This window comes from Tamandua tetradactyla, chromosome 14 (assembly GCF_023851605.1).
Source record: "Tamandua tetradactyla isolate mTamTet1 chromosome 14, mTamTet1.pri, whole genome shotgun sequence".
Taxonomy (NCBI): domain Eukaryota; kingdom Metazoa; phylum Chordata; class Mammalia; order Pilosa; family Myrmecophagidae; genus Tamandua; species Tamandua tetradactyla.
The window spans coordinates 35277384-35299973 of record NC_135340.1 but is presented as its reverse complement, the minus strand read 5'-3'; the positions used below and the strand labels follow the sequence as shown (position 1 = coordinate 35299973).

The 22590-nt window shown below is 34.3% G+C and overlaps 1 protein-coding gene across 11 annotated transcripts in view; it reads right to left on the bottom strand.

The window, feature by feature from the left end:
• The window catches only part of HNRNPC (heterogeneous nuclear ribonucleoprotein C), a 62756-nt gene that overhangs the window by 17277 nt on the left and 22889 nt on the right, over positions 1 to 22590 (bottom strand). For 9 of the 11 annotated variants that reach the window (XM_077127276.1, XM_077127274.1, XM_077127275.1 and 6 more), the window contains 3 exons: positions 8635 to 8904; positions 3581 to 3695; positions 2910 to 2957 (listed from right to left, as the gene is read on the bottom strand). In XM_077127276.1, coding sequence (XP_076983391.1) covers positions 2910 to 2957; positions 3581 to 3695; positions 8635 to 8875 — 404 coding nt within the window. In that variant the 5' untranslated portion in view covers positions 8876 to 8904. The remainder of the gene's footprint in view (positions 1 to 2909; positions 2958 to 3580; positions 3696 to 8634; positions 8905 to 22590) is intronic. The other 2 variants (XM_077127278.1, XM_077127277.1) reach the window with 1 other exon arrangement.

Genomic DNA, 22590 nt, shown 5'->3' with positions numbered 1-22590 from the left:
TATTCTCCTCCAACCTCCAATGCAAAAACACACACACAAAACAGAAAAAAAAAAACACAAGAAAATAGAATCTGATCAAGCCTCTAAGCCTATCCACTAATTCACAGGAAATACAAGAGGCAGAGGAACATGCTAAATAATGCAATCTGCAAAATTAATAATTAAGGAGGAGACAATACTGGCCATGAGTTAACTAAACGTTAAAAATGAATAATAAATTCATGGAGACTCATTAAACTATTCTTTTATATATATTTTAAATGTTTCACGACACAAAGTACAAAAGAAGTTGAAATAACTATTGAAACGGATGTTTAGAAAACAATCACCAACATTCTTCATTTTACTATGCATTAGTTGGAAAGACTATCGCACATAACTAAGGAGTCCTAGGTTGTACTAGAGCTGTTATTGGGGGGAGAGGCAGGGTGTCAATGAATCCCTTCATTCTGACATTTATTTAATGTCAACAAAATATGTTGTAGCAATAGTGTATGTTGGTATTCAGTGTTAATAAAATACAACTTCCCAAGTGTAATTTCCATAGCACACAGGGAATCTACTCAAAAACTGGATACTAAAGTGGTCTGAAGAAAGAAAATTTTAAGTCTCGAAATATTTATGCGAATCTCATGTTCTTAAGGGTGTAATTAAAGCATATTCAGATAACCACTGATTTAACTCCATTTGCATTTTCGCATGGAGCTTCCAGCACATTTCAGAATCAGTTTCCCACCTTCTTTTAGTAAAGAATCTAACATAGTATGTCCATAAACATAACATTCAGATAACAAAAATCTGAACCTTGTCAATAAAGTATCTTCACAATGACTTTTTTTGGTGCATGGTCCAGAATTGAACCCGGGTCTCCCACATGGAAGGCAGGCATTCTAACCACTGAACTACCTGTGTACCCCACCCCACAATGAATTGAGAGAAAATGCATACCTTTTCCCTAAAGAGCTTTCCCAACTCTAGCAACTTCTACTTAAGGAACTGTATTTCCACACTAGCAAACTGGATTTACTACTTTCCTGATTAATGAAGTATTTTCTCTCTCAGCTTCATATACATCTATCATACAACAAATGAAGTGAATGTCTCAACTTGAGGTATTTTAAGTTCCAAACATATATTCACCTCCTACAATTCTTGACTAAACATTATTCATTTTTCCACCATAGACTTTGGTGCTACACTTGAATGAGCAACTCACCAGCTATGCCTGGTCATTTTCTCTAAGAAATCTTTTCCTATTGGTTGAGGTTACAATGGGAGGGGAAAAGGATATTCCTTTTCACTGACACTGAGTATCCTTAACAATAAATCAGAGAATAACTAAAAGTATTTCCCTTGTCTCTTGAATATCAAATAGTGAGGTTATTAGTGGTATAGCCACCAATGATTTTAGGACCAATAGCAGCTAAAAGCATTTTGAAGATGTTTCTACAAACATCTAAATTTCTCTACCATTAACTGTTATCTTTATCTCTACTTTTCAATCAAGTTCTTCCATTTAAGATATTTATTTTCAAACTTACTTACATCCTTAAAATGACAAGGATGATCAATTCTCTGACTACAAAGAACAAGATTTTAATTTGTATACCATAAAAAGAATTACAAATGTGTTCAAACAAAATAACCAAAAAAATCTGAAATAACCTCTTAAGGCCAAATGAATTATGCCTTTTGATGACATATTAAGGAGACTCCAATCACAAAATCGTAATTTGGCTTTCTAGGCCCTCTACAATGTAGATACAAATTACCTTTCCATTCTTCTTCTGCCCTTTTAATGACTAGCTACCATAGTCTACATTTTTCATAGTCTGCATTTTCAGGTCTTTGCACATGTCATTTACTGGCTAACTTGAATCCCTTTCCCAACCTGCTTTCATGACTGATGAATTCAGTTTAATATTTCTCTTAAAAAAGTGAATTTATTCCAAAACCAGAGACGGATTTTCTAACTGGAATTACCATATGCAGTAATAACATAAAAATATTAATCATCAGAATTCTGACGCAGGAAAAAAGATTACTTATCAAAGGTAAGTCAATAAATTTTATACTGCATAATTTAAAAAGCTACAGACTACAAAAACATGTTTCCTTAGTGTTAATGAAGACAAGGTTATGAGAAGGCCAATATAATACCGGTATTTTTTAGCCCATCAATCCCTTCACCGATAACTAATTCCTCCTACAGCAATAGGTCTAAACCCATATCCAAAGCCATCCATTACTGGTCCTATCCACACATCTTCCAATTTCATTTCTCAAGACTCTCCATAAAGCATTAAAGCTGATCTGAAGCACAGAAGAAATCACAGGCATTATCCTAACCTCCCTGATGTTTAGAAATATAACACCCACCACCTCTCAATCTACCATTACCAACCTTAACCCTTGTTTTAATTCATTATGTAATGCTTATCATATTCCACTTTGTGTAAATTGGTTGGTTTTGCAAGAAATTGAGGGATTTTTAAGCAGGGATCATTTAAATAGTTTTTCTGTATTGCCCTACAATGGAAAGCAAAGTGGTAAGTATAAAAAAGGGAAATAAGAGAATATGGACTTGCTGAAGAGTCTTACTTCACCAATAGGCAAAGCAAATAGTCCACATTTTTTATGGTATAAAAATTAACCAGTCCTCCAAAAAAGAAAAGACATCTCCCCATATGCCCTGAAAACACATGAACAGATTCTCTGAAATCAACCAATCTACCTCTGATGATTGGAGGAAAGGCAATTTTAATTTTGGCTCAGGGGAGATGCGAGACTTTTCTTAAAAACATGTTTAAAGTTCCTTAGTATAAAAGAGAAAATTTATTACTCAAGTCAGAAAAACAAAACACTACTGATTTAACAGAATAGAAAAACTAAAAACTCCTTCAACATACCTGTCATAATAATCCCGTTGAAAGTCATAGTCCAAGTCAAAAGAAGAGCTGAAAAATAAATACCAAAGCAGATTAACTTGGAGGTGTTGATGTCAAGTCACACAGATGGGATAAAAAAAACCATGCGAAAATAATCACAACAAACATAACAAACATATCAACAAGATTAGCTTAGAATATTCCCCAATCTCTTAGTAATAAGTCACTAGTCTGGAATTCTTTTTCTCTGTAAGACTGCCTGTCACCTTAGGCCACTGGACATGCAGTGGTCAAATTAGTAATTCAGGTCAAAGATTTATAAAATTTCAACTTATGACACCAGCTAAAAGAATAATAACAGTGAATAATATAACAGTCAACTAAGCATTCTTATTATCACCTCCTTCATGTTTCTTACTCCTCAGCTTCTTAGAAGCTAAAACAAACTTTCAATAGATTTCAACTTATGCCATAAACAGCAAACTACTATTTAACAGTAAAAATCTCAGGTCTAATAATTCTCTGGGAAACGGGCAAAAACGAGGCATATTAAAACATACAAAATTAATAAAGCATTCTTTTACACAGATTAAACAAGATTATATTTAACCCCCACCCCCACATCCAGAAAACAGATAGAGAAGATGCCCATTGATGGACACAATGCAGTTATAAATAATAAAGTTCCGGACCTGAGTAGAGGGGACGGAGAAGGGTGTTCTGGTACTGACCCGTACATCTCCGCTGCAGATCGTTTCACACCTGCTTTTCCTCGGTTCACTTTTGGCTCTGCAGCCAGATTAATATCTGGGGAAAAAAAAAATTTAATGACAACTCTGAGGAGAAAACCTCAACCATTTATATCATGAAGTTATATAAATCAATGGAGGTTTAACAAGACATCCCATCTTCCCTTCTCTTATTAAAAAATGCTTTCATTTCTTTAGCATTCTGATCTGTTTTGGAAGTGTTCACTGTACATAATATGCTACGTTTGTCTTTGCTACCTTTCACCCACATCTCCCCCTTCAACTCTCAGTAACTGTTAACTGTTCATTTTTCCTATCACAGGAGAAAAGTATCAATGACAGAAGAGCTGCCATTCTAAGAATGGTGAATCTCAAGATTCCATGTATAATAATTTTTAAAAATCTACCTCTAATTTTAAAAAATCTAGCTAATTACTCTGACTCCCATTATCTACCAAAAAAATATTCATGTTCTTCCCCCTCTTATTCTTAGGAAAACAAAAAGCCCATTTGCCAAAAACCAATTATTGGTTTATTAAATGTCCAACTGAAAATTAAGATTTCTTCCTATCTGTTCAACAGTTTACATGAATAACCTTCAGAGCCGTCGGTCCACTAAACCAATTTCTAACTTTAATACCATTTAACATTTGTAACAACCTTGCTTTTTACAGTTTTGACTTAAAAAAAAAAGGAATCTGTAAATCGTCAAAACAAATTGAAACAACCAAATTATACAAAGTTGGGTATATAACCTTAGAGGAAAATTATTTCACAAGGTTATAAACTATAGTATTTTGACTCAATATACATATTGGGATTTATACCAAGAATAAAAAGAACTGCAAATCTATAATTACATTCAGTAACTTAATTTTGGTAAAAATATAAAAGAAGAAGTTAAGTAAAAACCTAATAATCTTGAATCTGATTTGGCAACACCAGTATGGAGTCATATTATTTATTATTTCTTGCATCAAAAGTTTCTTTTTCTGCTCATTGAAACCAACTCGAAGCAATCTAAAATTCAGAAGAACACTTCTAAAGCCCAGATTGTGGTCTGTAAAATATTTTCAACTAAAAGGAATCAGTAGTAAACTTCAGTTTTAGATCAAGAAATGGATCAGATGACATGGGTCATCTTGTGGTGCAGAGAGCAAGGAACCTACCCAAGATTACAAAGGTTAGGTCTGAAGGACATAGAATTCAACTTGAAGATGATCCACTGGCCAAAGATAAAATATTCTGGGAAATTTAGGCTGGATCAAAATACATCAATTAAAAATACATAAATTCATAATGACAGAAAACAAAAGCAACAATTGTATGTGGAAGGTGCCAAGAGTATAAGTTCATCACACTAAAATTCCAAAAAAAGATCAAGAATCCAGATTTATCCTGCCTTTCCAATGTGAGCAGTAGTTGAGGAGTCAATTACTAATGTTTTAATATTTTAGAAAATTATAGCTAATAAACAGAAAAAGTTCGAAAAATCACCTTTACAACCTACAACCTCTAATGGATGATCACTGAAAGGTGAAAAACTGATGGGGAACTTTATAACATTATGTTAGCCATTAACAACTGAACCCATGATTCATTCTCTTTTTTTTTTGTTCTCTTTTTTTTTATTAATTAAAAAAAAATTAACTAACACAACATTTAGAAATCATTCCATTCCATGATTCATTCTTAATATCACTAAAATTGAGACAACCATTTTAGGCCACTTCATATGACACAATATGAAATACATAACAGTATTAAGTGAAGTATTTAAGTATTTTCACCAAAATAAAATGAGGCTTAATTTAATCAAGCTTCTACATCTGCATGAGCAATACGGTGACCCCCCCTAGCCACATGTGATGATTAGCTATTGAAATGTGGCTAGTCTGAATTCAGATGTACTTTAAATTTTAATATACTCACTGGATTTCAAAGACTTTACATGGAAAAAAGAAAGTAAACACCTCATTATTTTTATATTGATTACATGTTGAATGACAGTATTTGGGGTATATTAAGATGACAGAAAATATATTAGATTTAATTTCACGTATTTTTTTAAAACTTTTTACTGTAGCTATTGAAAAATTTACTTACTTACTTCTCCCTTTATATTTTTATTGGAGAGCGCTACTCCAGACCTTCCAATATTACATAAATCAACAGCATAAGAAACACAAATGACACAAGAAAGTAATCAACCAAATTCAGCACATAGGAAGTGCTAAAACTTTCAATAGTGTCATGAATTTTTAAGTGAGGGTAGGAGGGCACAGGAGAACTTTCATTTATGGACCTGGATTGGAATCTGGTTTGAACAAAGTTATTTTTAAAAATTTGAGACAAAGGAAGAAATATGAATCTAGATTGACTATCAGATGACATGGAATTACTGTCAATTTCGCTAGGTGTCATAATGGAATTGTGTTTTGTGTAGTTGTAATTAAGAAGTTAGGATTTAAGGAATGATTATGGTTGCTGAATCATTACACAGATATTCCTTTATGCCTTGTGGTATACTGAAATAGACAAGATGGAAATAGCTGAAATCTTTAACTGTAATACAACTGCTTTGATCTCTGATAATGATTGCAAAACCTTTATCTTGTGCCCTTATGATTGTTAAGTAAAAACCTTGTGACTGATTCTCACTTGTACCCATTTTATCTGGTTTTGGACATTTGAGTCTTGTGATCACTAAAGACAGCCCTTAATACTTACTAACGAAGGGTCTTGGGTCAGCCCAGACCTAACTCACCCTAAGCCCAGTTATCTTGATAACTGAAGCTGGATCTAACATGCGCAGGGGCTAAGACTTCACCTCATTATGATACTAAATTTCACATCCATCATCATATTAAGGCCACCAACTTTCTTATATATGTTGTGATTATGCGTGTAATCAAGCTGCACATGCTTAGTAATTAAACCATCTGTAATTACATCATCCAGAGCCACTGTGCTCATTATCCTAAAACCTGCCCATCTTTTAATATTATAAAACTATCAGAATTACTGCCGTTCAGGGAGACAGATTTTGGGGCAAATGTCCATCTGCTCTCCTGCTTCATGCCTAACAATAAAATTTTCTCTCTTTGAAACTCTGATGTCTCAGGAATTGGTCACTGAGCATATCAGTTAAAGAATTTACCATCTTTATCCAGTAATATTGTTAAAAATTCTATCTGCTAGATTGCCGGAGACCTGGGTTCAATTCCCGGTGCCTGCCCAGGCAAAAGAAAATTCACCTGCTAGATAGATACTGAAGTCTTTAAAATACTTTAAAAACATACAAAAAAAAATATGTGAAACAATACTGACCAAATGTTGATACTCAAACTAGGCGAGATAAACAGGTTTCATGATATTGTTCCTGCCACTTCTGTGAATGCTGGAAAATTTCCATAGCATCACACTGCATGCGTTCATTTTAAGAGCTTCTGCAAAACTCCTGTTTTAGCTTACTTTCACCACAGCCACTTTATGGATGTGCAACTTTAATATATTCTGAGTTTTGATGTATATTGGATATAGGACAGATATGAAAATTTCTTGTGTAGTCTCATTTACAACTGCTCCATTGTGCCAATTCATTGCCTTTTGCACTTGATAGGCGATTTATTTTTAAAGAGCATCTGATAAATGCTCAGATCTGAAATGCAAATTACACAGATCTGTCACTCCATCAAGGTGGAATAAAAGCTGCCACTAAACAGCTAGAATTAAAGTCACTGAGAAATTAGAGCCAAATTTCCAAAGTGGTTTCAAAACATCAACACAGAAATACTTATTAAAGGGAGACCTACTCCAAACTGAAGAGGGGATTCAAGCACATGTTGAACTTCCAACATTTTAAAAACTGAATAAGAACTCCTCAAAATGCCGAAAACAAAATGAAAAAGTTCACTGACTCTTCAAAAAAAGTTGAAAAAAATCTCATGAATTATAATAACTTGCTATAAACTTTATAAATCTAAAATGTCTGTTAAACTGATACAAACAATGAGGCATTCTTTCTTTTTCTTGCCTATATAACTAAATGGCATTAAGCCAGCTTTTTTAACTCATTAAAAAAAAGGGGGGCTTTACAAATCATTTAAATTTCCCATTTAAATTCATACCAGGTAAGTGAAGGAACCCAAGAAAACAGAACCTGTATCAAATTAATATGACTCTAAACAGTAATCCTAGAAGTTAGTAAACTATTCACGGAGATAAAAATTTTTTAATTATATTTAAAAATTTAAAATTATGGTTCTAATAATTGAAAATGCAATCTCTTAAAGTTTAGAATCTAAAAAATATTACGTGAACAGAGTTCAGATCTCATTTTACAAAGTTTGAACAATGGAGACCTCTTAATAGGGAACGAATATTTAAAACATAAATGCAGGGTCCCACACTGCTAAAACAGAAGTAACCCTTTTACTGCGCAATATACTGGAGGGCTCTCGTCAATCACTTCAACTACTCCTCTCAACTTATCTAAATCTTCTCAAGTACAGATACTATTAGTTCAAGTAAGCCTAAGCATTCAGGTACTATTGATTCTTCATTTTAACACAAAGACCAATCAATGGTTTGTAGCCTGCCCAACAAACAAATAGTAGTGGAGGATCCAATATGAGCCAGGTAGTATGACTCCAGAGCCCATTATGTAGAAGCTATGCTGCCTTTCCTAAATTTACTGTGCAAAATACAACATAGGCATTTAGATAGCATTTCTACATTATGAAACATTATTCTTATCTTTCCTCTTACTCAAGCCTGCCAACTGAGGATTACCTAGCCTCTACTATGTACAACGGAGTAATAATTAAATCCTTATTTAACATATTATACCTATAACCTTAAAGTCATAGCCACAATACGCAAAACATCTCAGTCAGCTTTTGGGATATGAGGGGAGAAAGAAAAAGGAAGAACAGGAAAACTCTTAGGGCTGAATTACAACATCAACGAAACAATTTATTTAATCCAGACCTTACCTAAAACCTGGCCAGCAATCATTCTGCCATCCTCTCCTGCTACAGCAGCCCGGGCATTTCTCTCGTTAACATACTGAACGAAGGCAAAGCCCTTATGAACAGAGCAACCCACAATTTTGCCATACTTCGAGAAGATTGCCTCCACATCAGACTTCTTCACCACCAAGGTATTGAGATTTCCAATGAATACACGGGAGTTCATGGAGCGGGGATCTGTCTTGTTGGTAACATTGCTGGCCATGGTGTTTGATGATACGGTTTGTCACAAAGCTGAAAAATTGGAAGGAAAAAAATACATTAGGGTGAACAGTTGTTAAAAATCAAACTTCTTGATAAAATTTACTCTATTCTTATTCTGAGCCAGTATGACTATCAGACAATTTAAAGGGATCTTGCAGCAGCAAATGAATCAGATCAAGTATACTGCTGTATAAAGACCAAAGCTCAAGAATATATTTTTCAATAAGCCCAACTTCCTCTTCTCTAAACTATTCCAGCTGCACTAAACTATCATTTCTCAAGAAAAAAATAAAACCCTCTTTTAGACTACTGGTCACACAATCCACTTGGACATTACTAAATCCTAGTTACCCCCCCCCCTTTTTTAAGTCCTCAAACAAGTAAGTACTTCCCAAAACTCTCTATTTCTGTTTAAGTTTTCATCTTCCCACTCATGCAGCCAGTTCTTTCCACTTATCAATATTAGCTACATCTTTCTGTATATGGGCTTCACTAAAATGAGCCTCACTCACTCCCCCACCCCAATATACAAAATTTCAAATGCGTCCCAAATCTTTAAAATGAAAGTGGATAACTGACTCTTAAGCCTTCAAGAACAATGAACCTCACTATGAAAATAAAGGCATTAAATTAAATAGAACCCATTCATTCTGGACATACATATTTCCAAGTATTTCAAATTATTTATATTATGCTGCAAATATATCAACACCATCTTTTTTAGTACAGATACTTTTAACCTAGTTTTGATGTGATGACCTAGAATATAAGGACATTAATACTAGATGGTGATGATGATAAAACTAGCCATTGGATCATTACATAGATCAACAGAGGAATAGGGGGAGCAAGGAATAGGACTCAGACTGCTTAAAAACAAAAACATCTTTATGTATGTTATGGAAGTTCATTCCTATTATAATTAATGGAAATTCATGCTAATACCATCTTACATCCTTTGTAAGTGAAATGTTTAACCTAACAACCTTTTAGCTTTTATATAAATTTGCTGCCCTTTCCCACTCCAACCCCCAATCTTGAATAGGTGTTGGATGAACCAACCATAGTTAGCTTTAGAGTAACATTCTGAAGATATTTCCCATTCATCTCATTGAAACAAACATACTGTAGAAACTCAAGTCAAAAGATATCAGGGTGGGCTAAGGTGGCTCAGTGGCAGAGTTCTTGCCTGCCATGTCGGAGACCCGGGTACAATTCCCGGTGCCTGTCCATGTTTAAAAGAAAGAAAAAGATATCAAACAAAATCTAAAATCTACTGCTTTCCAATCTTCAAGTGAATCATGACAAACTAGCTCTTAAGGATTATGCAAACTGTTTTATAATGTACCTAAAAAACATGTAGTATATTATTTGTACATAACCCCTACCTTTCTGACATAAGTCAGTTAACAGGGAGAACTAGTTTAAAAGCTATTAATAACTGATCTTACCTCCTATCCTTACTGAAATTCAAGAAATAATCTGTCTTCTATCTTAATTTCTAATTTGTCTAAACAGATTCTAAAGGAAATAATTTCTTAATCCTTTTATTATCAGATTAAACAATGAAAATTTACCAGCAAAACAGTAGATCCCAATGGCCTTTCAAGTCTAAGTAGGCAAGGCAAAAATCCTGACAACACTAAGTGTAATTATGTATATAGAAACTTGCTAAAAGGCTTAAGTGGCTTCACACACTACTGCTGACCTTAAGGTTTGCTGTTATTACAAGTAGAGACATAAGTCAGTTTTCTACAAATATTTTTCAGAGTAAATACATCTATGGTAAATATAGATAAAAATATTTCTGGGTTTATTCTACCCTCCTATAATCTGGAGCAGATGATGGTATGGTAGCCCATGACAAACTCTGGGATTTGTCCTGTAACTACTTCTTGAAGAGGGTTTTGAAAACTACTGCTTTTTTCTTTATTTGCTTTGTACATATAGTATATTACACAACAAATATATGGGTTTAATAAGAAGAAATTACCCTAGAAAGATAGGGCAAGGACCCTACATGCTACATGGGTAAAAATACCCAACAAATAGATCAATAGCCCATTCAAGGGGTTGTGCTTTGAACCATGGATTTAAGTGACAGCACAGCCAGATATGCTAAAAAAAAAAAAAAACAGGAACACCCACATACATCTACTCCTAAAGACTTAACCAAGAGTCACTGAATGAAAACAGGGACCAGGGCCATTTGAGAGGATAAAATATCATAAACATGGTCCTCACAGAGTTTACATTCTAACGGTATTACTGTAAAAACATTTTACTGAAAAGGGAATATATTTCTCAAAGATTTAGAAATCAAATTATTTCAGATGACACTTTGCCCTACACTTCTAACATTTAACATACCTTACTTATAAGATATATATGGAAAGGGGAAAGATGGTCAATACCCTAAATGCAAAGAGACTACTGGAAAAGACCTAGAGTTCCTGGAAGAAAGCAACAACAGGATAGTATAGTTTTTGAATCTTTCTAAAAGCCCATGAAAACAAAGCTAGATGGCTAAATTGATGGTGATAATAACACATTATGAACATAATTAAAAGCACTGAATTATATACTTGAATATGGTTAAAAGCGAAAATTTTAGGTTGTACATGTCACTAGAATGAGAACTTTTTAACAAAACAAAAGAGTGGATCAGAGAACCCTAGTGAAAATCATGAACTATAATCATAGTATAATAATATTCTTTCATCGATTTTAACAAATGTACCACACTAATACAAGATGTTAATAATAGAGGGTACATCAGAACTCTGTATTTATGCATAATTTTTCCGTAAACTTACAACTTCTGAAATAAAAGGAATCATGTAGCAAAACTGAAAACTAATGGGCAAAACATTTACAATAAAACTAGGTGTTAAGGTATTCCAACGAAGACCTCAAAATACAAGCTAAAACTCACAAGATCTGCACGGGTATCACTGACTGAACAAAAGGAAGCAACCAGTACTGAAAAAAATGCAGAAACATAAGAATCCCAAAATATATGGTGAGTTTTTATAGGAAAGCAAAGGGAGCCAATTTTAAGAAAAGGAGAAGTGGGAATACATTTTCCTGCTTTAATACTTGGGTGAGCCAAGAGACTATATGTAAAAAGCTGAAGGAACCAGAGCAGTTTTAGTTCCTTTATAAATTCTCAAAACTAACACAGAATGCCCCTGTGTGCCCTTCAACCACTATCTGGCCCACCAAAATACCTATTCTGCATTTATAGTAATCATTTTTCTTCCTTTTTAAATAATTCTACCACCTAAACGAGTATCTCTAAACACAACAGCCATGCCCATTAAAATGAGCCTACCTAAACACAATAGCCTTGCCCATTAAAACAAATTTAATGTATCTTTTAAGGCTCTTTTAATCAGAAAATTCCTTCTATTTCTTTTTTCAACTTAAAGTTTATCTGTTAAGCGATTCCTGCCATACAGCATACAAAAATAAACATGTATATATAAGTAAATATATGTAAATAAATAATCTGTTGAAGAATCCAGGGCATTCATTTGACATCTAGTTTCCCAGCCTGGATTTTCCAGATTTTCATACTCAGTACAGTTCAACATTATTTCTCCATACTGTGCATTTTCTGAAAATTGGCAGCCTACTCCAAAGTCTTGATCAGAATCATGCTTGATCACTTCACATTGCTAATTTGAAATACTGTTCCTTAAATTCCATCATGTTTCCCTAGCTATTTTGGTGCCTCAGGCTTCTAACAGATTACTACTAAACAAGTCAAAAACAATGGCTCCTTAGGGTTCTTCTATGTTGGTAACAGTTTGACTGTAGTCTTGATACACTTAAATCAGTTTTGCTGGGTATAAAAATCTTTGGATCACATTTTTTTCCCTTACATATTACTACTCCATTTAATTCTGAAAGATTTTCTGGCTGTCACAAGATTATTTCAAAGTGGAAACCTTGGAGGCAAAAGTTCCACTTCCTAACCTGAAAGTTACAAGGACTTTTGTTTTATAACGAGACATTAAGCTTTTCTTTTCTCTTTTAATGCATGAGATATGAACAGACCTCAAATAAGTGATGAGGCTTTTAAAAAGAACTGGTAGGGAAGAAAGAAATGGGAGACTACACTTACCAAAATTTATCTTAAAAATGGTACAGTGTCAAAGAAATAACAGATTTCAAGTATAAAACACAAACTACAGAATGGGTTGACTTCTGCTTTTTACTTTATTCAGAAATGAAGCATCTGCTCTACATGCATATATGTAAAATACAAGATTTTGTAACACATCCAGTATTCAAATAACCAGCAACTGAGATCTGCAGAAAATTTAGAGAACTTTAAAATGTTTGCCAAAAGGCAGTATTTAAAAATTGTGAATTATATATAAAAGGAATTGTACATTATACATAAAATACATGCTTCATTGGGACAGGACAGAAATATGCCCCAGAGTGTTTTTATTTCTGTTGCTTGTGGTTCTTCATAGCTTTCTATATTTTCCAAATTTTCTGCAATGAACATGTAGGTTTGTTATTAGTTTGATTTTTCTTTTTTGGGCAGAAAAAGTCAAACACATTAACACTCAATCAGGAAAACCATATGAAAGAAAAAAGAGAGATCAGATTAGTGACTAAATGCACAAATTTTAAAAATGTTTTTGCATAAGGAAGAACAATGGAATGCCATCACTGCAGGGTGCTGAAAGTAGATGGTAATTAATATTTTAAAATTTCAACTTATGTGTGAGACTTAAGCAAAAAATGCTTATTTGGTACAAAATATTTATTTTGACTAGTGCATTTCCTAATATAACTTATGTAGACAGCTTGGTTGAACACCATAAGTACATGGAACCTTGGGTAGGACATGAGATTTTGTTAGTTTGTTCAGAGTGATGCCCCAATGAATTCAAGTAATTTGATCAGTGAATGGAAAACTATCTGCAAAGTCCCCTCCGGGGAATGGTGAGAACAGGAGAAAATTCAACCTCCCCAAGTTGAATTCTTGATATGCTCATAAGCAGTCTGGACAATCAAAGCTATAGGCTGAGCCCCCAGTCTTGGGGTTTGTTCATAGGAAACTTAACCCCATAAAGAATAAGTCAAGCCTACTTAAAATTTAGGCCTAAGAGTCACCTCCAAGAGAGGCTCTTTTGTTGCTCAGATGTGGCCTCTCTCTCCAGCCAACATAAAAAGTTAACTTACCACCCTCTCCCTGTCTACATGGGACATGACTCCCAAGGGTGTGGACCTCCCTGGCAACATGGGACAGAAATCCTAGAATGAGCTGAGACTCAGCATCAAGGAATTGAGAAAACCTTCTCGACCAAAAGGGGGAAGAGTGAAATGAGACAAAATAAGTGTCAATGGCTGAGAGATTTCAAACAGTCGAGAGGTTCTCCTGGAGGTTATTCTTACCCATTAAATAGGTATCACCTTGTTATTCAAGATGTAATGGAGAGACTGGAGGGAACTGCCTGAAAATGTAGAGCTATGCTCCAGTAGCCATGTTTCTTGAAGATAATTGTATAATGATATAGCTTTCACAATGTGATTATGTGATTGTGTGATTGTGAAAACCTTGTGTCTGCTGCTCCTTTTATCTACCGTGTGAACAGACAAGTAGAACATATGGAATAAAAATAAATAATAGGGGGGACAAATGTTAAAATAAATTTAGTATGAAATGCTAATAAAAGCAAGGGGTAAGGGGTATGGTATGTATAATCTTTTTTTGTTTTTGCTTTATTTCTTTTTCTGTTGTCTTTTTATTTCTTTTTCTGAATTGATGCAAACGTTCTAAGAAATGATCATGATGATGAATATGCAACTATGTGATGACACTGAATTACTCATTACATATGCAGAACAGAATCATCATGTTAAGAATATTTTTGTTTGTTAATTTAAAAATAATAATAATAAATAAATAAAGAGATCAGATGTTTTAATCCAGGTCTTAAAACATCTATTTTACACAAACATTCAAATGTTTTGACATCAGCCCCCTCATCTTCTACCTACTGTCACCTCCATTTCAAGACTAGTTTTTCTTTCTTCAACTATGTAAACCCAGTTCTTCTTAGTCTACATATTAGCTGGAATTTATTAGTCTAATAATCCCACCAAATAATAAAATAACATTCATCAGCATGATTTATCTAACTGTAGTCAATCTAGTATTTTAAAGGAAAATAAGTTAGAGTTCATGGGTATACAGTTATTCTAGCTTTTTCCCCTTCTCAAAAATCAGAAGTTTCTGGACAAACCTAATTACTCCATAATTTGAGAGACTAAAGTACTCTAGCCACAACCTTTAAAATTTTCCTAAGCAAAAACTTAGAACAGCCATAGCCCAAATACCTCTGAAGAGTGAAAGACATCAAAGGTGGAGTTATACTGAGAAAGTGGAGTTTAAAAATGAGTATGAGTGCTATATCAGCATACTGATATTTCTTTTAGTCTCCAGTACCTTAGAGCAGGGAGAAATAAAAACCTAAAATTGTAGAACTATAACCTATGCCAAACTCTGAAATCTGTTCTACCACTAATTGTTGCAACATACTTTTGAAATTTATTGTTTATTTTGTATATGCTATTTTTCACAAAAAAGAAAAAAAAGAGAAGGAAGAGTATAATATAGAAGGTAGGATTTAACAAATGAATATGACTGCTATTTTGATATTTCTTTTCGTCTCCAGTGTCTTGCAGCAGCTAGAAGAAAAGAATGAAAAATCCTGGAACTGTAGCCCACACCAAACGTTAAAATACACTTGGAAATTTATTGCTTTTTTTATATATGTTATTTTTCACAATTAAAGAAAAGTTTAAAAAATTTTCTAAACAAAATGAGATCCAAAGTGATCATAATCAAGCTCCTTTCTCAAGTAGAATTCAGAGTAAGAATTGTACATAAGAAAGCACATACAATTTTTAACACAGATAAGAGTCCACCTGGATCAGGATGGTGGCGTTAAATGCTTTAGGGCAGCCTCCCCAAAGAAGTCTGAACACCAACAACAGTAACAAACAGAAACATCTTTCTTAAAGCTCCAGAAAACATTTAAAGGACTTCAGTAACAGCTAAATGCTTAATTAAGAAAAAGTTTACTTAAAAGTGGTAAGATCAATAGAAGTACTGACTAATGGAATAGAATCAAGAGTACAGAAATAGACCACCAAATCTATGGTCAATTGATTTTTGACAAGGCTCCCAAATGCTCTGAAGCAGGACAAAGTAGTTTTTTCAATTAATGGGCATGGGAGAACTGGATATCAACAGCCAGAAGAAGAATAAAAGAGGACCCTTACATTACATCCTATACAAAAATTAACTCAAAGAGAATCAAGTACCAAAATAAAATAAAAGCACCATAAAGCTTATAGAAGGAAATGTAGGTAAACATCTTCAAGACCTAGTAATAGGAGGTAGCTTCCTAAACTTTATAACCAAAGCACAAGCAACAAAAGAAAAAATACATAAATGGCAACTCCTCAAAATCAAATGCTTCTGCACCTCAAAAGACTTTGTTAAAAAAGGTAAAGAGGCAACAAACTCAATGGGAGAAAATATCAGCTAATTATATACCAGGCAAAGGTTCGCTATCCTGTACACATGAAGAAACCATACAACTCAACAACAAAAGAATAAGCAACCCAATTATAAAATGGGCAAATGCCATGAACAGGCATTTATATGAAGAGCAAATACAGATGGCTCAAAAGCACATGAAAAGATGCTCACTTTCATAAGCTATAAGGCAAATGCAGATCAAGACTACAACAAAATACCACCTCACATCTATAAAACTGGATGCTATTATATGAACAAGAAACTATAAATGTTGGAGGATGTGGAAAAATTGGGACACTTACGCACTACTGGTGGGAATGTATAATGGTACAGCCACTATGGAAGACAGTTTTGTAGTTCCTTAGGACAACTAAGTATTGTGTTGCCGTATGAGCCAGCAATACTTGGTATATACTAAGAGCTGAAAGCAATGACAGACATCTGCACACTCATGTTCACAGCAGCATTATTCACAATCGCCAAAAGATGGAAACAATCCAAATGTCCACCAACAGACAAGTGTATTAACAAAATGTGGTATATACACACGATGGAATATTATGCAGCAGTAAGACAAAATGAAGATAGGATTCAACAAATGAATCTAAATGCTGAATCATTAAATTGATACCTCTTTTAGTCTCCAGTATCTTAGAGCAGCTAAAAGTAAAAACCTAAAATTTTGGAAATGTAACCCATGTTAAACCCTGAAATATGTTTTACAACCAATTATGGTACTGGGCTTTGAAATTTATTGCTTTTTTGTATATGTTATTTTTTGGGAAAAAATGACATCCTGAAGTATATGACAAGATGGATGAATCTTGAGGACATAATGCTGAGTGAAATAAGCCAAACACAAAGGGACAGATAGATACTGTATGAATGCACTTTTATGACCATGGTAAAGGTGGCTGAAGGATGCCCAGGCTCAGAAGCAGACTGGTGAACAATGGCGTGCACACCTATCTGATCGAATATTATGCTGCTACAAAAAGGAAAGAAGTCATGAGGCATGCAATTATGTGAATGAACATTTTTTATTTTGGTGCTTCTGCTTTGGGTATAAAGTTTAGGACACTACCTCCTACTACCAGGTCTTGAAGATGTTTCCCCACATTTCCTTCTATAAGCTTTATGGTGCTTATATTTTATTTTATTTTATTTATTTCGGTGTTTGATTCACTCTGAGTTAATTGCTTGGTGTCTGGTCAGCCTCTCCTCCATCCTTCACTGGCTCAACATGGACACTCCTGCAAAACCTGGTACAGATTCCTCCTTCCTTTGGAGGGAGCAAGTAATCCTCTTGTACATACTGGGAACATGTACACCTGGCCCAATGTGAAAGTTAGTGACCCGAGGAACTCGCTGTCCCAGAACCTAACTTGAACTTTGAAAGTAGCTCATTGAAAACTCCTACAAAATACTGGGAAAACAGTCATGTTGTGCTGCATGAGTCAAGATATGGCTGTCTAGGGCATTTCAGGAGAGCTTTGTCTTACTGCTGGTTGCATATTGCATACAAGCTTAAGGAACAGACATTTCAGAGTCTAAATTCTAGTGGATAACACATTAAAATATCCAAAAGCCCAGGCTTCAACAAAAAGTTACAAACATACAAAGAAGCAGAAAATGATGACTCAGGCAAAGGGGAAGATTAAAGCATTGGAAACCACTGATGAGGACAGACCTAGAACACATACAAGACTTAAAAAATGGGCCTAATAAATATGCTCAAAGAACTGAAGGAAGACATAGACAAACAACTAAAGGCAAGCTGGAAAACTACAGATTAAACATTAAAGTTATCAATATAGAGACAGAAAATATGAAAAGGAACTAAACAGAAGTAAAGACCATAGTAACAAAAATTTAAAAATCCCTAGTAGGGCTCAACAGCAAATTGAAATTCATATAAGAAAGAATCAAAGAACTTAAAGATAACACAGTGGAAATCAACCCATCTGAGAAGTAGAAAGAATGAAGACAACTAACAGAGCTCAGGAACATGGGAAACACTATCAAGCATACCAATATATGCATTGTGGGAGTCCTGGAAAGAGAAAAGAAAAAGGAGTGAACATTCAAAGAAATAATGGTAAGGAATTCTGAAAGCCATAAGGGAGTCTTGATAATATTAACTGCTGATTTCACTTGAAACAATCTAAGCAAGAAAGCAATGGAATAGCTAACATGCTGAAAAAACTGCCAAAAATTCTATATCCCACAGATCTCCTTCAAAAATGACAGAGATTAAGACATTACCAGATAAAACCTGAGTTTAGGCAAACCCCACAGAAGTTAAACAGAGTTCTGTGAGTTGAACATAAAGGACAATAGACTACAGAGTGAAGTTACACACAAAAATTAAAATCTTTGGTGAGGGTAAAGATATGGATATGTATAAAGTCCCGTGCGCTTGTACTTTCGGTTTTTAGCTCCACTTTTTATTTCCCAAAGGATCTCAAAGGCAATTGCATAAAATGTAATCAGAATCAGTGCTCCTGAACTCTTAAAGTATAAACATGTTATTTGTGACAGAAACTACATAAAGGCGGGAAGACAGAGGGATATAGGAACATATGTTGTGGTATACTATTAACATCAGGTGGGTGATATTCAAAGTAAAGGACACTGTTGTAGATTTAGGATGTTAAATTTAAGGCCCATGGTAACTACAAAGAAACTACTGAAGAATGTAAAAGGTCAACGAGACAGAAATGAGAGTAGATTGCCAAGGGGTGGATGGGAGTTAATACATAATGGGGATAGGAATTACTCTGGGGAGACTGCAAAGTTCTAGATTTAATGGAAGGTGGCTATTCAAGGTCCCTTGCCCTTGGCAAGGTTCCATAATATCATGAATGTGATTAATACCAATGAATGGTAAACTGGGGAGTGGTTGAGATGGCATCCCTATTCTTATACATGGCAATGTCCAAGGAACAGTATGTATGCAATCTACACTCAAGTATTAAAAGTATTCATTTCCCAGTGCCTGCCCAGGTTAAAAAGAAAAAAAAAGTATTTGGTAGGGTTTATAAGTAAAGCCCTCTTCTAACTTCCTAGCCTATAGCTATTTGGTATGACATACAATTTCACACTAAATGGGTTGTGTTTAAAAAAGCATACAGCAATTATAAAAAGGCAAAAAGACAAACCACTAGATGCCTCTGATAAGGGTTCACAACAAGTCTGAACGAACATTAAATTCTGAATGGAGAAAACAAGAAAAAACAAACTAACAGATTCCTAGTTATTGGTTATCCCCTCGCAGAAAGTAGAGGCAGACCAGAATGATGCCAATGTTTTAAAAATGATCGTGCTGATGAACACACAACTATGTGATTATACTGTGAGCCACTGATTGTATACTTTGGATGGAATGTATGGTATATGAAGATATCTCAATAAAAATACATTTAAAAATTTTTTTAAAAAGTAGAGGCAGAGGAAGAGCTACTACAGATACCATGGATATGCTTTTTATGTGACTGTAAAAATTTAGAAATGGATAGCACAGTACTGACTGTAGCACAATAATATAAGTACACTGCATGAAACTGAATATGTGAATGACAGGGAGGAGGGCTGGGGGCACATATGAAACCAGAAGGAAAGACAGATGATAAAGACTGAGATGGTATAATCCAGGAATGCCTAGAGTGCACAATGACAGTGACTAAATATACAAATTAAAAAACGTTTTTGCATGAGGAAGATATTGCAAGGTGCTAAAAATAGATGGTCATTCATATTTTAAGACTTCAACATCTGTGTGAGACTAAAGCAAGAAATATTTCTTTGGTGCAAAATTTGTATTTTGACTAGTGCATTTCCTAATTTAATTTATATGGACAGTTTAATTGAACACCATAAGTATATGGAACCTTGAATAGGGTATGAGATTTTGTAGGTTTGTCCAGGTTAGTGTGATGCCCTAATAAATCCCAGAGTGATATGAACAGTGAATAAATAAGTATTTACAAGTACCCTTGGGGGAACGAGAAGAATGGGGGAAAATTCAGCTTCCCCATTTGGAGGATTACTGACATTCTCGCAAGCAGTGGGGACAACCAAATCAATAGGCCAAACCCTTAATCTTGGGGTTTGTTCCCATGAAACTTATCCCTACAAAGCAAAGTCTGCATCCTGTCTGATTCACTAACAGAGTTTCACTTTACCCTGGTTTCCAGAAAAACAGAATTCTACCACAGGTCCAACAAAGAATCAAAGAGAAGAGAAAGGAAAAACAAGATTAAATATACACCTAGAGGTTCTTGGGTGATAATAGCACTCACATTGATAGTTCTTGTATAAGTGCATGAATGCGTACATAATATAGAATAAAACATTTATTATATTTATGGAGATTAGGTTTTCATTTTAAGTTCTTATTGCTTTAATTTCATTCAACAAAGGATCACAAAGGCATATCTCCTGAGTGAAAGTCAAAACCAGGAATATTATTATACTTTTACTGCTTTAATAGATAAGGATCTATGTGCCTGTTTAATCATATGTGTAATCTAAAGCAATAAAACACAAGATTTTAGTGGCATATTGGCAGTGTGAAGAACAAAAAAAAGGGAAGACTTTTGGATACAGAAATTGGTCTCAATTTTCTCTTCTACCTTCCTTGTCATGTACTAAAACCAAATAATAAATCAATAATCTGGTTCAATGAAATCCCAATAAAAATACCAACGGCCTTCTTTGTAAAAATGGGAAAGATACCAATTTTACATGGAAGGGGCAAGGAACCCTGAATGGCCAAAACCATCTTCAAAAAGAGACAAAGTGACCCACACTTTCCAATTTCAAACCCTGTTACAAAGCTACAATAACCAAAATAATCTATTTAAAATGGCTCTGCAACCTAAATATAGGAGCAAAAACTGCAAAACTCTTAGCAGAAAACAGAAGTACCTGGTGGACCTCACATTGGACAATGGATTATTAAATGTTACACCAAATCATGAACAAGCGATAAAGCAGATCAATTGGACTTCATCAAAATTAAACACTTTTGTACATAGAACTAGTTATCAAGAAAGTGAAAAGAAACCTGCAGAATGGAAGAAAATACTTGGAAACCAGGTATGTGATAAGGGTTTAATTTCCAAAACATATAAAAACTCACTAAAGTTCAACAAATAGACAATCCAATTAAATAAATGGAAAATAACTTGAACAGACATTTCTCCAAGGAGAGATTTATCAATGGCCAATGAAAACATACTCATCATTAGTTGTAAGGGAAATGCAAATCAAAACTACAATACCACTTCATACCCACTAGAATGGCTCATACTGAAACAAACGAAAATAAATACAAGAAAGGATGGGGAGAAACTGGAATACTCATTTGAAACATTTGTCAGCAGAAATGTTCAACAGTGCAGCCACTCTGGAAAACAGTTTGACAGTTCCTCAAAGTTAAATACAGAACTACCATACAACTGAGCAATCCCACTCCAAAAGAATCTCAAGTACTGAACAGATATTTGCAAACTGATGTTCACAGAAGCATCATTCACAAAATCCCTAAAAGTAGAATAATGAGAGTACCCATCAACAGATGAGTGGATAAATAAAATGTGGTAAAGAATTAAATATTACTCAGCCTTAAAAAGGAAGGCAATTCTGATACATGCCCCTGCATGGATGAACCCTGAAGACATGTTAAGTGAAATAAGACACAAAAGGACAGCTATTGTAACAGTCCAACCTATATGAAATAGCTTGAGTCCAACCTATATGAAATAGGGAGCCAATGAGTAACGGGTGCAGGGTCTCTGTTCAGGGTGACAAGAGTGATGATGGGAGCACAACACTGAATGTGAAATAAATGAATATAAAATGCAATGAAACGAAATGCCATTGAAATGCTTGGACAAGGTAGAGATGGGGAATTTTAAGTTGTGTATGTTTCCATAATTTAAAAAGAAAGAGACCAAAGAGACAATGACAATTAAATGCATTAAATTATCCTCGAAACTAGATCTAATAACGGAGGAGAAAAGGCCAAATGCCAAAATGCCCAAAGGACATTATTGGGACAATTTAAAAAATTGGAATGTAGTCTGTATGCTTAATACAAAGTTAAATTTCTTTATCTTGGTAACTGTCCTTTTTGTGGC